A 15229-nucleotide genomic window follows, 5' to 3' on the forward strand; every position below is an offset into this window, starting at 1 on the left:
AGGCAGGTCAGGTTTAGCTTCCAGTTTGCAAGATGCCCAAGTTCTGCAGCCACACTCTCAGAACGATAGAAGCCTTGCCTTGGTGGGTCTTGCCTCTGGACTCTCCCGGTGACCTGGGCTGGGCCCCCTCTCGCCTTCTCCTCCCTTCTAGCTGATGCTGTGTGGCATGCAAGAGATTGACATGAGTGACTGGCAGAAGAACACCATCTATCGGCACTACACCAAGAACAGCAAGCAGATCCAGTGGTTCTGGCAGGTGAGCCTCCCAAGGAAGAGCTCCTGGCCAAGGGGTCCCCCGTATGGACAGGGGGAAAGGAAGCTTTGCCCCGCACAGACCCTTGGATGTGGCACAGTACTGACACCTGCCTCTGATCATACGCAGAGTGCATTTGCCTCATCAGTAAGTCACCGTGACACAGGACCTGTTTGCAGGACCTTTTAGTTCTGAGGATCTGACTTCCAACCAGATGTCTCTCCCCACCCTTAGCTGTCATTGCTATTAACACAGTCAGTGTTGCTTTGGGCAAATCCATGTCACTGAGAGCCTGAAATATTTTGGGGAAGGTGGGAGCCTGGTCTGACATCCCCCAACCATGTTGGCTGCAGGTGGTCAAGGAGATGGACAACGAGAAGAGAATTCGGCTTCTGCAGTTTGTGACGGGGACTTGCCGGTTGCCAGTCGGAGGATTTGCTGAGCTTATTGGTATTTGTGCATTTGGCTGCCTAGGGAGGCTGCAGGGGATGTCGCCGTCCCAGTTGCTGAGTGACTGTGGGAGAACTTCATGGTGGGGGGGAGGGTTGTGTGGTTCTGCCTGTCAGGCTTGGAGCAGGGTTTTGGGGCACGTGGAAGTTGTTTTGAGCCCGTTTGGTTGCCTTTGCTTGTGGTGAAGGAACTCAGCTCAATCTACTTCTCAGCTCTAGTCTTAGAGGTGGGGTGGAGTTGCCAAGATAGTTTGCAAGCCAGTTTGCATTTGAAGTGCAACTGTGTGTTCTTGTCACACCCCAGGGGTACTTTTTGTGGGTTTCTGATGTTGTGCTTCTTTTCTGACAGGCAGCAATGGGCCCCAGAAGTTCTGCATTGATAAGGTTGGCAAGGAGACCTGGCTTCCCCGTAGCCACACATGGTGAGTTCCTCTGCTTTGGCCCTTCCTGCCCTTGCTTTGGATGGGTGGCAGGGCACTTCCTTTCCTTTCCCCCTGCTGATTGGCTCCGCTGTCTTCCTTTTGCAGCTTCAACCGCCTGGACCTGCCTCCCTACAAGAGCTACGAGCAGCTGAAGGAGAAGCTCCTTTACGCCATTGAGGAGACAGAGGGCTTTGGGCAAGAGTGACTCCAAAGAGATCCTCCTGGGAAGCCATCCTGAATACCTGGAAATGGAGCCAAATTTCCAGAAAGGAAGGAAGGTGGAAGGAGGTGGCTTTGTGGAAGAGGGATTGCCCAGGCCTAGATCTTGTGGTTGGAGAACTAGAGGCTGCAGAAGGTGCTCCCCTTCTCTGCCCCCTTCCCCCCCCCCAAAAAAATATTCAGTTGCTTTTCAGCAGAGCAGTGGCTGCAAGTGGTATCCACCTCCTTCCCTGTGGATTCCTTGTACCAGTTTCTGAGCTATGCAGCCATTCTGCCCCACCTATGGGCCTCATGGGCTTTTGTCGTAGCTGCCTTTTAAAGCAATCCAGACCCACCCCCCACTGGTACCAACCCACCAGGACATCCTGAACATTATGTCAAGGCATTCTGCACAGGAAAAAAGAGCACTTTTGAGAATTCCCCCCTTGCCAAGGACACTGGAGTGTGTTGCGAGCCCCTGCTCCAGATAGCCGCTGGGGATCAGTAGAGATGGGTGGGATCTAGAGGCAGGATTTCCTACAACTTTCCTAAACCCACCTCCTCTTTCCTGAGGCCTTTTCCTACTCCCTGTGCTGGTAGGTGAGGCTTCTGTGCCCTGCAACCATGCTGGTTTTCTGCTGAGAGCAGTGGGCAGGATTTGGCCCACATCCCAGGCTCCTCTCCCCAAACCCATGAAGCAGAAGACAGGGCAGGGCCCCAGGCAGTCCCCAGCTGTGTCATGGAGCAGGATCTGGGCTGTTCAAAGCAGCAAATGGGTACCCCACTCAACCCCAAAGGCTATAGACAAAGAGCCCTCAGGAAGAGAGAGGATGGCCTTTGGCCAGATTGCAGGGGAGGCCAAACCAGGCTTCAGCCAAGCATGGAGAACCTGAGTCTCCTGATCTGAGCTGTTCCAAGTCTTGTTGGAAGTGGGGCATCTTCTTTTTCTGGAAACATTGGTGCCCAGTGAGCTGCAAGATTGTAGGGGGAAGCCTTTACCTTGAATGTCTACAAAACAGGTTATCCCAAGTGCAGAACTCTTAACTTTTTTGCACTAAAAGGCAGGAAGAAGGGGCAGGGGGCGAACCAGAAGAATCCCCTGTCTTTATTTCTGGGTGGTTTTTTTTTTAAAAAATCCTCTGATTGGAGTATGTGTGGCTGGCACACCCTGAGAACAGGGACCAGATGCAAGAGTGGGAGTGGTATACATCTGTGTGTGTGTCCTATGGCTACATGGCGGACAGTGGGGATGCCTCAAGCCTCCACAGCAACTCTGCATATGAGAGCTGGACTGTGTGTGTGTGCGCATGTTTGTTTGTTTGTAAGTAAGTGTGTATATAAAATGTGTATAAAAATGTGTATATAAATGTCTGTGGATACAAAGAATTGCAATAGCTTTTGATGGGGATCCTGGATAGTTTTGTACTGCATCATCCTGCCTCAGTGACGCCAATTTCTTGTGCAATAAACAATCCGCAGCTGCTTGTGGGCTTCATGTGTCCCTCTGTGCTTTGGGAGCCTGATGTGGCTTCTCCTGGGTGCTGGGTGGGGCGGTTCCCAAACGTGTACATGGCGAAGGTTGTTGCTGTGTTAGAGCCACAGGTGGGGGCACCGCAGCTCTCATCACCCTCTGGTCTGTGTGCTTCCCCCAATCCCCCCACGGTAGGATGACCCAGTTGAAAATTTGGCCTGACTCCTGCCTGTTTCCCTGCTTGCAGGTAGAGGTTTTTGACCCCCAGTTCCTAATGATCTGGCTTGAAAGGGAGCAAGGGGAACATCCTGTGGACAGGCAAAGAAGAACAGCCCTAGGCAGGCCTGGAAACCCAGGGCAACCAAAAGGGGTTAAATTCTCCTTGCTTTTAAGCACATCATCCAGCCCACTGCTGTGCTGCAAATACTTGTATCTGTCATACAACTCAGCAGTTAGACGAATCTCCCCATCTAGTCCACTTCAGCAGTGCAGAAGTGGCACACATTTTCGCAGCCCAAGAGGGGAGGCATAGCAGCTCCTGCCACCACTGCTCAAGGGCCTGCAAAGGTTTGCATGCACTCAAAAGAGTGGAGAAGGGACCCCAAGGGGCTCAGTTGCAGGAAGGCTCATGTAGGCTGCTTGGACTTCAACATTTTTCCTGTTCGGGTTTTGAAAGTGTGTGCCCAGAAGAGGCTGGGGAGAGTGGTGTCCTTATATGCAGGAGTGCCATTGGGCTTTCCAGGATGGGCACCTGGCAGGCCACTGTCAGAACAGTAGGCTGGGCTAGATGGGGCCCCCTTGGGTCTGGTCGAGCTGCAGGGCTCTGCTTTTGTTCTTCGAATGCTCAGACGGGAAAGCCACATTTTGCAGCAGTCCCAGGCCGCCGCCACTGCCTTCCCCAGCTGACTTGTCGCCTGCTCCAACCAGGGAAACCAAAGAGGCCCCCAAGCTAGCCTGGCGCCAAGGGAGCCATTGCAGGCCTGGCACACAGGCTGCTGCTCTTGGCATTTGGAAGCGAAGGTGGGGGGTGGGGGTGGGGGAGGTGTGACCACTTCCTCCTCTTTAGCGCACAACCAGAGCCAGAATGGTGCCATTTGGTGCCAAAGACAAGCCCCCTGTGTTTCAGAACAAGTTTCCAGGGCCTGGGGGGAGGGAATTTGCAAAGGCTTCTACCTGAAGGACTGTCAGAGGGGAGGGGTTGGGGCCTGTAGCGGAAAGATTTCCCCTCCTCTCTGCCGGCTTTAAAAGCATGGCTTTGTCCCTGAAGGCAGAGAGCAGCCTTGTGTTGTGGGCAGAAGGAGGGAGCAGCAAAACATGTTTAGCTTGGCCAAGAGGCACAGGCTGGCTTTGTGAGCTCTGCTGCAGGGAAAGAAGATCACCCTGTTCTCTGGGGAAGCAAAGCAGCCAGAGATTCCCACTGCTGGGGGAGTCACTCTGGGAAACCAGGAGGGCGAGCCCCATGCCCTTGTTTGGCCAGTGAAACCCTCACACATTCCAAACTGGAGGTGAGTGGCCCCTGCCAGCGTTAGGGTGTGACGGCTTGGAAGGTGTTGGGGCAAGCTTTGCCATCTTCCAGGCTCTCAAGCTAGTTTGCTTTCTGTTCCATCTCCCAGGAGAAAACAAAAGCAATGGAGCCAAATAGCAGCAAAGTGATGGAGAGGAAGGCTGGGCCAAAGACAAGAGGGCAGTGGCTATTTTAGAAGCAGTGCTATTAAGGCAGCTTGCAATGGCTCTCACTTCCAAGATAACTTAAAGTGGCCGGGGGGTGGAGAGAACCTGTGGGTCTCTAGCTGTTGCTGGACTACAACTTCCATCATCCCTGGCTATGGTGGATGGGAGTGAAGTACCCAAAATAGCTGAAAGGTCACATGTTCCTTGCCTCTGTTGGACTAACACTTTTGAAAGCAGGGGGAGCACAGGTCAGTAGATCAGTGGTCCAACCGACCTCCACCCTGCTTGTAGCTTATAGGGTTGAAAAGCCTGTGCCCCTGTGGAGCCACAGCCAGGTGAAATAGATCATACAGGCCAGCAGAACTCTCATGAAAGGCAACTTCATCTTCTACTAGGGAGGGGCCATAGCTCAAAAGGTGAAGCACATTTGTGTGCAGAAGTTCCCATGCCTATTTTAAAGGCTCAGTAGGCAATGGGAAAGACCTGTTGCCAGGAACAGACCCTATTTGGTTAAATGGACAGAGCCTGGTCTGGTAGAGGACAGCATCCCATTTCCCCCCTCTTAGACTGTGTATTGTTTGGGGCATTCTAAGCAGAACCAGCAGGTCACTCTGAGCTGAGGCAAATGGCTGTCCACCCTGTGCCATGGTAATCCTATAAAGTCATTCAGATGCCACCGGGATGAAATTTACGGCATGTAATGCCTTAAGAGAAAACATTATGAAAATGATCTATAGGTGGTACATAACTCCAGTCAAGCTTGCAAAGATTTACCATTTGCCTGATAATAAATGTTGGAAATGTAAGGAAAAGGAAGGTTCATTTTTTCACCTCTGGTGGACGTGCCCGAAGATTAAGGCATTCTGGGAAATGATCTATAATGAACTGAAAAAGGTATTTAAATATACCTTCCCTAAGAAACCAGAGGCCTTTCTCTTGGGTATTGTCGGCCAAGGGGTGTTAAAGAAGGATATAACCTTTTTTATGTATGCTACAACAGCAGCAAGAATACTCATTGCAAAGTACTGGAAGACACAAGATCTACCCACTCTGGAAGAATGGCAGATGAAGGTGATTGACTACATGGGCCTGGCAGAGATGACGAGCAGAATCCGAAACCAGGGAAGAGAAGCAGCGGAAGAAGAATGGAAAAAATTTAAGGACTATTTAAAGAAATATTACAATATTAATGAAAGTTAGAATGATGTTGGATTAGAAAGTAAACGGTTACTATTAGTAACGGTTAAGACAAGGAGAATAAGGAGGATTAAACTAAAATAAAATAAGGGAAGATTTGCTGATTAATTGATTAGAATCTGGAATACAGAAAAGGGAGGCATGAGGAAGTCGGGGAAGTAAGGTAAAAGAAATTAAGAAATGAAATTGTACTTGTTTTTTGTGTTTTTGTTTGTTTATGTATTTGTTGTGTTTATTGTATTGTTATGTTATGTTTTTGTGGTTATAAAAAAATCCTTAATAAAAATGTTATTAAAAAAAAATATATATAAAGTCATTCAGATGAAAAATGACACCCAGCAAACTTCCAAACTTTTGCTTTTTTAGCACCAATCTATTTACCAGTAGTTAGTGCACATGTTACAGGGACGTGGGTGGCACTGTGGGTTAAACCACAGAGCCTAGGACTTGCCGATCAGAAGGTCGGCGATTCGAATCCCCGTGATGGGGTGAGCTCCCATTGTTTGGTCCCTGCTCCTGCCAACCTTGCAGTTCAAAAGCACGTCAAAGTGCAAGTAGATAAATAGGTACCGCTCTGGGGGGACGGTAAACGGCGTTTCCGTGTGTTGCTCTGGTTCTCCAGAAGCGGCTTAGTCTTGCTGGCCACATGACCCGGAAGCTGTATGCCGGCTCCCTCGGCCAATAAAGCGAGATGAGCGCCACAATCCCAGAGTTGGCCACGACTGGACCTAATGGTCAGGGGTCCCTTTACCTTTACCTTAGTGCACATGTTAATTCCTTATCCAAGCGCGCAAAGATGTTGGAGAGCATCCAGCACAGACAGCTGTGAAACAAATCTGGTGACTTCCCTTGCAATTAGGAGCCTCTCCTAATCCGTGCATGTTGAACACAGGTCTGGAGGTAGGTACCTCATCTCTCTTTCCCTAGCAAAACACAGAACTTCAGCTATTTCTCTACAATGTTCTTCACTCTACCAAAGGCAATTACAGTACTGAATCAACTCATGAAACCAGATCTTTTGGACATGATCTAGTCTTGCAATAAGCAGCAGCCTACTGGCTTCTAGATAGTTCTATTCAACCATTGTCACCTTGATTCGCATTCCTTCCACCATCAGCTACTGTGTTCGTGTTGAATTTCTCATCTGACTAGCCAGGACTCCCAAGGGGGTGAGGGGAACGTCCTTTTTCACACAAGCAGCTTTGGGCTGCTTGACTGTCTGACCTCCTTCCTAGTTTGCAGAAAAGCCCTTCTGGATTCCATCAGCATCTTGCCAAAGCCACTTGGGAGAACTGCTGCCAATCCTTAACAGGCAGTTTCCTTTGTAATTAGAGGGGCTGCAGTGGGGGCTGAGTTTGAAGTCACCGTTGTCACAGGCTTGGCTGCTGTATCAGAGCTCTGCTGTTGCTGCTCTGGGAATTGGAGGGCAGCAGTTGTTGTAATCTCCAATTTCACTGGTGGGCCAAAGAGCCTGTAAATTAGCAATTCTTGTCTCAGGAACAAACATCTTCCAGAGAGGTTTTGTCCTAAGCAAAGGGCCTACCCTGGGTATCTGACTTGCTATAGAAAAGCAGATAAAAAGACTTCACAGGGAAATGCAGAGGTTGGTTGTTTCCACACAGGTTTGAATCCCAGTTTCAGGTCTCCCTACAGCAACCAGGCAGCCACTTGAAAAAGCAAAAGCAGAAACAGAGTAAAAGTTCTGCAAAAAAGGGCCTCAGACAGATGTGTGCAAAAGCAATGAGAGAGGAAGAAACAAAAATCAAGGATGCTGTGCTGGAGAAAAGTGCAAATCTTTTCCCCATGTCTCATAAAACAAGACCTCAGGCTCTGGAACTGACTGGTAGCTGACCTAAAACATGCAAAAGGAAGTACTTCACAGAATGCAGAAATAATTCACAGAATTCACTCCAGCAAGGTGTACTGATCACAACAGCTAGGTATTTACATATATTTATGCATATTTATGTGTGTGCACATGCATGTGTGTCTACAAAACAACAAACATAACAAAAAAGAAATAAAACAGGAAAATGACAAAAACAGAAGTGGTATGCCTCTCAATACCAGTTGCTGGAAATTACAAGTAGGGAAAGTTACTGTTGTGCTCAGATCCTGCTTGCAGGCTTCCCACCGCGAGAACTGAATGCGGTGTCAGATGGGCCTTTGGTCTGATGCAGCACCCAGATTCTGCCCATGTTCCTTTGTTTCATCTCTCTACTCTCTTCCTAAGTAAAGATGTCTTCCTTAAACCACTATGTCTGTGAAGCAGAAAGCAAACGACCTGGTCAAGGCTAAATATCTCCCCTTCATGCCACCTGTCTTGAAAGAGGCTATGGGTGAGGCAGGTTCCTAGTAACCTCCTTTAGCCCCAAAAGTTTGCCAGCTTGTTCTTGGACAAGGTGGGCATACGTGACAGTGGTAAGCAATTAATGGTCACCTCACGAGCAAGCAATCTCTCTAACCCTCTCCTATTGTGCAACGGTCAAGATCTTGCCTCTTTTGTGGATAATGTGCAATTTTTACTCTCTTATTGTTTGATGGTTTTACTGTTGATGGCTTGTATGTCATTTAAACTTTCCCCTACTTTGGGGGTTGTATTGACGAGGATTTCTAAAGCCAGCTGCTTGAGTGTTTGCTGCCACCTGGCGGCTGAAGCTCATTATTGCATGAGCTCTGGCAAAGCAGTACCAGTACCTCCAGTGGTTGTTGTCTTTGCTGTACTTCAGAACAAATCCAGGCAAGAGCTGGCCTGTGGTCTACCTCTGATGTGTGCATCTGGGGGTGCATAGCCATACATGCCTCCATAACAGACTTTCTTGGTTATGGGATTAAGCTTATGGTCTCACTGGCCAGACTGGATAGTCCAGTTTAGGGTGTGCGTCTGTGGGGCCTGCTTTTGAACACTGTGAGCAAACAAGACCAAGACTCTGTCTTTGTGACTGGCTGAAGAGGCATTATGCCATGCCGGGGCTGACAGCTTTTGCTAAAGCAAAGACTAACCAGGCTGTCTGCCCTAGTGCCATTTCTTGCTTCAGGCTGTATACAGATCAAGGACAGGGAACCTTTTTCAGTCAAAGGGCCACATGGCAGTGGTAGGCATGGGCAGAGGCAAAAGTAGGTGGAGAATTAATATACAGTTCCCCTATATGTAACAGCTTTTATTTCTACACACATTCCTCTCTCTCATCCAGCCAGGCAATTAGAAATATTAAGAATTCTGGGACACGTTCCAGCCAGCCAAAAACACTCAAGGAGACTTCAAGCAGAGCTGGTGAGAATCTCATAGAATCAGAGTTGGAAGGGAGCCTAATGGTCATCTAGTCCAACCCCCTGCAGTACAGGAATCTCAACTAAAGCATGCATTACAGATGGCCATCCAACAATTGCTTTAAAATCTCCAGAAAGCACCTCAAGGGCCATGCAAAGTCCTGGAGGTGCATTTGGCCTCATGGCTTATGATCATCCCTGCCATAGATGGTTCAATTAAAGAGATATTGCTCAGGTCATCTCATCTTCTATCTAGCTACCCACCTACAAACCAAAGCACTTCTGGGTACCCCCCCAAGTCTCTACTAACAAAAAAACCTACAGCCAGCACCAGAGTTCAGTTTACAAGGTTTTAATATACAAATACAAAATCCTACTCTACTTCTTCTCTTTTTTCTCCTCTTTCTTGCCATCACTCTTCTCCTTATCTTTGTCTTTCTCATCCTTCCTCTCCTTTTTGCTCTCCTCTTTCTCCTGCCCCTCCTTCTTCTCTGCATCTCTGTTGGCGATCTTGTTGTTTATGAGGTTGTGGAGGGCAACCACAGAGCGGATGAGTGAAGCCAAGTAGACCACCACCATCTGGTCATTGGTCTTCAGATAGAAGGCCTTGACAAACTCTTGCAAGTTGACGTCAGGCAGCAGGTTGAAGACATCCTGGAGCTGGTAGATGATCTGGTGGTTGATGGGAAGTTTGCCCATGGCCACTTTCTCCAGGTAGCTCCTGATGTCTAGAAGCTTGGAGTTCAGTCCCTTCAAGCCATGGACCTGGTTTGTGATGCGCTGAGAAAGGGTGCCTACAGTGGTATCTTTAATATCCCTGGAACAGCCAAGAAAGGGGTCAGAACAAGAGAACCCAGTTGGCAGGAAAGGACGAATAGAATTATTTTCCTCTGCCACATTACGGAAATCAATGCTGGGCATTTCTACAGTTGGATTAGAAATCTGAATCTCCTCTGGACCAACCAACCCATACAAAGACATGGGGATGTAACGAATACCAGTTGCATTGTGGGGAGATGCAGGTTCTGCTTGTAGGCTTCCCCTTAGAATAAGACCAGATGCTAGATGGGCACCCTTTGGCCTAATCCAGCATGGGAAATATGGTGGCACATTTGCATGGCTAAGGGATAGGCTACCACTAGATCCCAATGAAGGGTGGCTGTCAGGATAAATTAAAGATGATGCCTCTATTAAGCTGGCGGGGTGTGTGGCCTTGCAGGGGTCAAAGGCATTCTGCATCCATTATTTTATATCTGCAAGATGGGAATGCCTGCCTCCCTGTATTATCTTGAGGAGTAACTATGTAAGCAGAACACAAGCTCAGAAGTCTGAAGTGACAGGCGAGAAAGGTATTTTTTTACCGTAGCAGGTGCTCCACCCCAACTTCCTCCGCTTCTTCTGCTCCAATTTCACTGGTCACATGTTCAAAGGTCTTAGAGGTGGGTGTCCCATCCTTTGGGGTGCAAGCAGAGACCAGGCATGAAAGTAATCACCTTTATTCAACTTCTGGGCAGTGTGTGTGTGTGTGTGAACCCTGGAAAAACTTAAAATTGTTGCATAAGAAGCCAAGAGTTGCTGAAGAATAAGAACAGATCCATAACTGGCCAATGGAAGAGACACACTAACCCTAAATTACCTCCATAAGGAAGTGTGAATTGAATTAATAATAAACACTGGCAAGTTCTTTCATCCTAAGCAGAGTTTTTTTCAGGTACTCTGTAGGGTACTGGCTGCAAAAGGAGTGACATGAGCAAGGTACAGGCAGCATTCCTGTTATTGGCTCAGCCTGTTTTAGTCTGGTCCTTTGGTTGACACTGAAATGTATGAGGGAAAAGCAACTTGATGTGCATAAACCCAGGGTACTCACATCGTGAACTTCTTCCACAGAGATGTAGGCTTCAGTGGGCAGCCCCAGGTCCTTCGGCTTTACATCGATAATTACCAATACCTGTTTGAAAGAAACCCTTTAGTGCCTATTGGTGGAAAACAAAACCTACCAGTCTCCTTCCAGTAACCTGCAGCCTGCCATTGCATAAAGGATCATCTTGCCATTTCCAACTTGTTCTTACAAGTTGCAGTAACATCAAATAGCAAGCCTTGTCAGGATTTGTAGGTTGTGAGTGGCTCTTACCGAGTTTGAGCAGTATCTTTTCATTAGCTCATTGATAGCAATGTCATTCTTGTGCAGCTTGGGACCTGTGTGGTACCATCCCACAATTCTTTCCCTGGCTAGGAAAAAGACACAGAAAGCAAAGCAAGAGTCAGAGTACACGAAGCACCTGGAAGAGGGCTCAACCTCCAAGAGCCATTTCCTTCCTCTACTGTTTCACTGGAAGTGGGACTTTGCAGGAATAAAGCATGGTTCTACATGCAATGACATTGTATAGTAAACGGGATGAGACTTTAGAATTTCTCACAAACGGAGCCTATCATTCGTACTGGACATTGCTTACATCCAAAGTTTACTGAACTTGGACATCAGCCTCAAAATAAATTTTACAGGTACAGAATACTACACTTTGAACGTTGGCAAAATAGACAAGATATGCCCAACCCTGAGGACTTTGCCAAATGGATGAACAACAAAAAGCCTATTTACTGCACACACAAGCTATAAAAGACCCCTCCTTCAAGTAGCATGTAGTCTAAAATATGGTTTCTTTGCTGGGGCATTAGGTTAAAACATGAGAGGTTTTGCAGAATCTGATGTTGAAGGGTGACCCAGTTCCTTCATTTTCTCACTAACAGAGGTGTTCATCTCTAAAATGAAAAACTTTTTAACAACTAAGCATCTGTGAGCAGTCATAGCAAAGTTATTTAAATAACATCACTTTTTGGCTTATCCTAGTGATAGATTTAGCTGTGACTTGCACTTCTGCCTAACCAAGCATTGCTTACCATTTACTTTCTTGAACATCCCATACATGTTCTCCAGATAGTCATGGTCCAAAAACCATACAGAGTCGTCTTTATCATCTTCATCAAAGGGGACTATGGGTAAAAAAAAAGTGATTCCAAACCATGGCATGAATTTCCAGCCTTTAAAAAAACCCATGGAAATGGTTTATTGAATATTTACAAATAACCTGTAAACAGTAAGAACACTGGCAGGATTATTGTAATAACCTGCAGTTTTACAAGAGTATTATATTTAAAGTAGATTAATAAATTAGTAAATTAAGTTAATTTGGAATATGCAGAAAATATAAAAAATAAATTTAAGGAACCACAAAGTGGGGGGAGGAAGTTGAGTTTTGAAATGTTAAAATGATTGTAAAATTACTGAAATGAATAAAACTGAAAATCATAAATAAATTTTAAAAAGGAAAGTGACAATTTTGCCAAGTTGCATCCCATGTGGTGGGAATTAAGAGCAGCCCAAATAGGGTCCAGGTAGTCCAGCACTTTGTTCTCACAGATGCCTCTGGGAAGCTGGCAAGTCACTTAGAATGGGATCCAGTCTTCACATTACAGAGGTGAGGATGGTTTAAATTTCTATTCTACCCTTCATGAGAGGATCACAGGGCTTTTGAAAATAGCAAGTTATCATGCACTGAGTAAGACTACTGGACTATCCAATCCCAGTACTGGTCTCCTGAGTGGCTACCCAGCGCCATAGGCAGGGGAGTTTTTTATCAGCTGCCACTTGGTCCTTTTTAAATGGAAATGCCAGGAACTGCACATTCTGTGAGCAAAGCATGCATTCAACGACTGACCTCCAAAAGTTCCCCAAGGAACAGAAGATACAATTCCTTATTTATTATATTCATATTCTGCCCTTCCTCCCAAAGGAGCCCAGGGAGACAAACAACATGTGGTAAACAATAAAAGCATCTTTTTAAATACAGTGATGAAGTCAATCTCTTTACCTAGGGTCTCAAAATGGGAGTCTTTCAGCCCCACCTAGAAATACCACTGGGGATTGAATCTGGTATCTTCTGCAAGCAAAGCAGGTACTCTACCACTGATTTAGGATCTCTTCCTACTACAGTATTGACCGTAGTATGTGGTACATGTAGTTGCAGCCCACAAAATTAATGACTAGACAAGATCACAAGTTTCTAGAACTGGGCTAGAACTCAGATTTAAACTAAAGGTAGATGAAAGAATGATGATTCCCTGGAGCAGACTATGGAGAGCTAAGGCTGTCTTACGACAGCCTGAGAACTCGAGGGACCGCATTTAAGCTTTTAGCCAAACACAATACAGCAGGTTCCTAACTGGACCCCTTTGGGTTATTATTTAATCAGAGGACTGTTGAAAACTCAAGACTATCAACCAAGTTTCAATTCAGATTTATGACTAAGCTTTTCTGGGTCTCTCACTTTAAGACAAAAGGTGGGGAACCTCTGACCCTCCAAATGCTGCTGATGGAACTTGGAGTCCAACAACATATGGAGGGCCACAGGTTCCCCACCAACCATTTAAGGGACAAACCCCAAATTTCCCCAAATCCATTAATGGGGTGGAAAAGGTTAGGGTAAGAGTGTACATTACACACCACATCTGGCTTGCTGGACAACCATAGAGATCTCAGATGTCACTTTACCTGCAAAGCTGTTGGAGACATCCAAAATCTTCTTCTGCCATGAACCCAAGAGAACCCCCACAACTCGCTTCTGATTTCCAACTTTTCCTATCCTAAAATAGAAAGGCAAAATCAAAAGAAAGATGAGATACATTGATGTGCAGCATAAACTATTCCTGAACTGAATTTTTATCAACTCAGGGCAATGAAAACCAGCATAACTAAGGTGGGAGGAAAAGAGTATGTAGCAACTTGCCAAGACTCCCAACAGAAGGAGTCTTGATAGTGACCAGGGAGGAGGCAGCTGAATGTTGATGGCTTGTCTTCTTCTGATGGTTAATGGAGGAAGTGAAGATACAAAAAGCTGACTTAGCCCACCAATCCACCTAGCCCCAAAGTGTCAGCACTGCCTGGCCTGGCAGTGACTCTCCAAGGTCTATGTCAGAGCATGGCCTTTCCCACCACCTGCTTCTGAAATCCATTTAGCAGGTGTGGTTTCTGGGGGAGAGATGTTGTTGAAATGGAACCTGCTGCTTGTAAAGCAAATGCTCTGACACATACCTACTCAGACAAGTTGGCACAGCCACACGCTGGTTACATGTATTTCATCCATGCAGCTGTGGCTGCTACTTAGGAAGCAAGTATATTTTAAGTCATATCAGTTCACTTATATTCCGCTTTTCCACTCAAGAGTCTGGAAAAGGAGTGGCAAAAGATGAATCTCATCCTCGCTCCACACGCGGTAAACACACCCTGATAAACATAAAAAGCAAGTCGGCGAAAAGTAGCATGCAGCCCCCCTCCATGAAGTCTTTGGCCCAAAGGCCCGTTTGTTGGGGTGCAGAGAGAGAGAGCAGCCGCTTGGCCTGCAGAAGGAAAGAGGTTCCGGGTTCAACCCCGAAAGCTGCTCCGAGGAGGATGGGGAGCCAGGAAGATAAGTCGGGCCTCTCCCCTGGGCTTTACGGCCTCACTCCGCGAGAAAGGCAGCCGCTTCCTTTATTGCTCCGAGGCCTCGCCAAACCCTGAGGGTCTCCCCAACCGAAACCCGGGGTAGGGGCACAGGCGGGAAGGCGGCCTCAGCCCGGGCCCGTGACTAAGCTGTCCTTCCGCGGCCTCCGCTCCGGCGCTTCTTTACAGTAGCTTCCTCGCAGCTCGCTGTCCCTGAGCATGTGCAAAGCGTCACCCCAGCCCTACGGCCACCCTGCCTCCCTAAGCCCTGACCTGCCGGCCATGACTCAGCCCGGCCGCCCGGCCGCCGCCTCCCTCACCGGTTAAAGTGATCGACCACGCTCAGCAGCACCAACGGGTGGACCACCACTCGCTCCACGGCCAGCTCCGGCATAGCAGCGGCGGCGGCTTCGCGGCCTCCACGTCCTGGCCTAGTTCCTGGCCTCCTTCTCCCGGTAAGCAAAGCGCCTCTCAGTGACTCAGGGCACCGGGTGTGAAGCAAGCGATGCTGAGGGAGGAGCTGGGCAGCCGCGCCATCTTGGGAAGGGCAGCCGCAGTGACGTCACGCGACTTCCTTTCAGCCTGTGGGCGGGGGAAAGCGACGCCATCTTGGGATGGTCTCAAAGGGTACCTCGCCGGCAGTTCGGCTTCCTGTGAGAAGTTTCCATCTTGGCGACGTGGGGCGGTCGCGTCGCCATATTTAGAAGGGCAAAAGGAGGGATGCCATTATGCGAGGGTGAGTCGCCTCCAGAACATTCTTGAGGGAAGCCGTTGATGAATGATTTAAGCGTCCTTTTTGTGCTTTTCGTTCAAAACCTAAGT

General features: G+C 47.7%; 3 protein-coding genes across 3 annotated transcripts in view; 1 reads left to right on the forward strand and 2 right to left on the reverse strand.

Moving 5' to 3' along the window:
* The window catches only part of WWP2 (WW domain containing E3 ubiquitin protein ligase 2), a 37894-nt gene extending 35088 nt beyond the window's left edge, over nt 1-2806 (forward strand). The window contains exons 21-24 of the mRNA XM_053399830.1: nt 152-256; nt 607-703; nt 1052-1124; nt 1230-2806. Of these exons, the coding sequence (XP_053255805.1) occupies nt 152-256; nt 607-703; nt 1052-1124; nt 1230-1329 (375 nt within the window). The 3' untranslated portion in view covers nt 1330-2806. The remainder of the gene's footprint in view (nt 1-151; nt 257-606; nt 704-1051; nt 1125-1229) is intronic.
* The window catches only part of NQO1 (NAD(P)H quinone dehydrogenase 1), a 178685-nt gene that overhangs the window by 48216 nt on the left and 115240 nt on the right, over nt 1-15229 (reverse strand). The gene's annotated exons all lie outside the window — the stretch shown is intronic.
* Nucleotides 9268-14963, reverse strand: PSMD7 (proteasome 26S subunit, non-ATPase 7). The gene is made up of 7 exons (XM_053399833.1): nt 14728-14963; nt 13481-13572; nt 11830-11922; nt 11063-11160; nt 10799-10879; nt 10293-10384; nt 9268-9748 (listed from the first exon to the last, which is right to left on the reverse strand). The coding sequence occupies exons 1-7, from the start codon at nt 14799-14801 to the stop codon at nt 9310-9312; spliced, it is 969 nt and encodes a 322-aa protein (XP_053255808.1). The 5' UTR covers nt 14802-14963; the 3' UTR covers nt 9268-9309.

Source organism: Podarcis raffonei, chromosome 8 (genome assembly GCF_027172205.1).
Source record: "Podarcis raffonei isolate rPodRaf1 chromosome 8, rPodRaf1.pri, whole genome shotgun sequence".
NCBI lineage: Eukaryota > Metazoa > Chordata > Lepidosauria > Squamata > Lacertidae > Podarcis > Podarcis raffonei.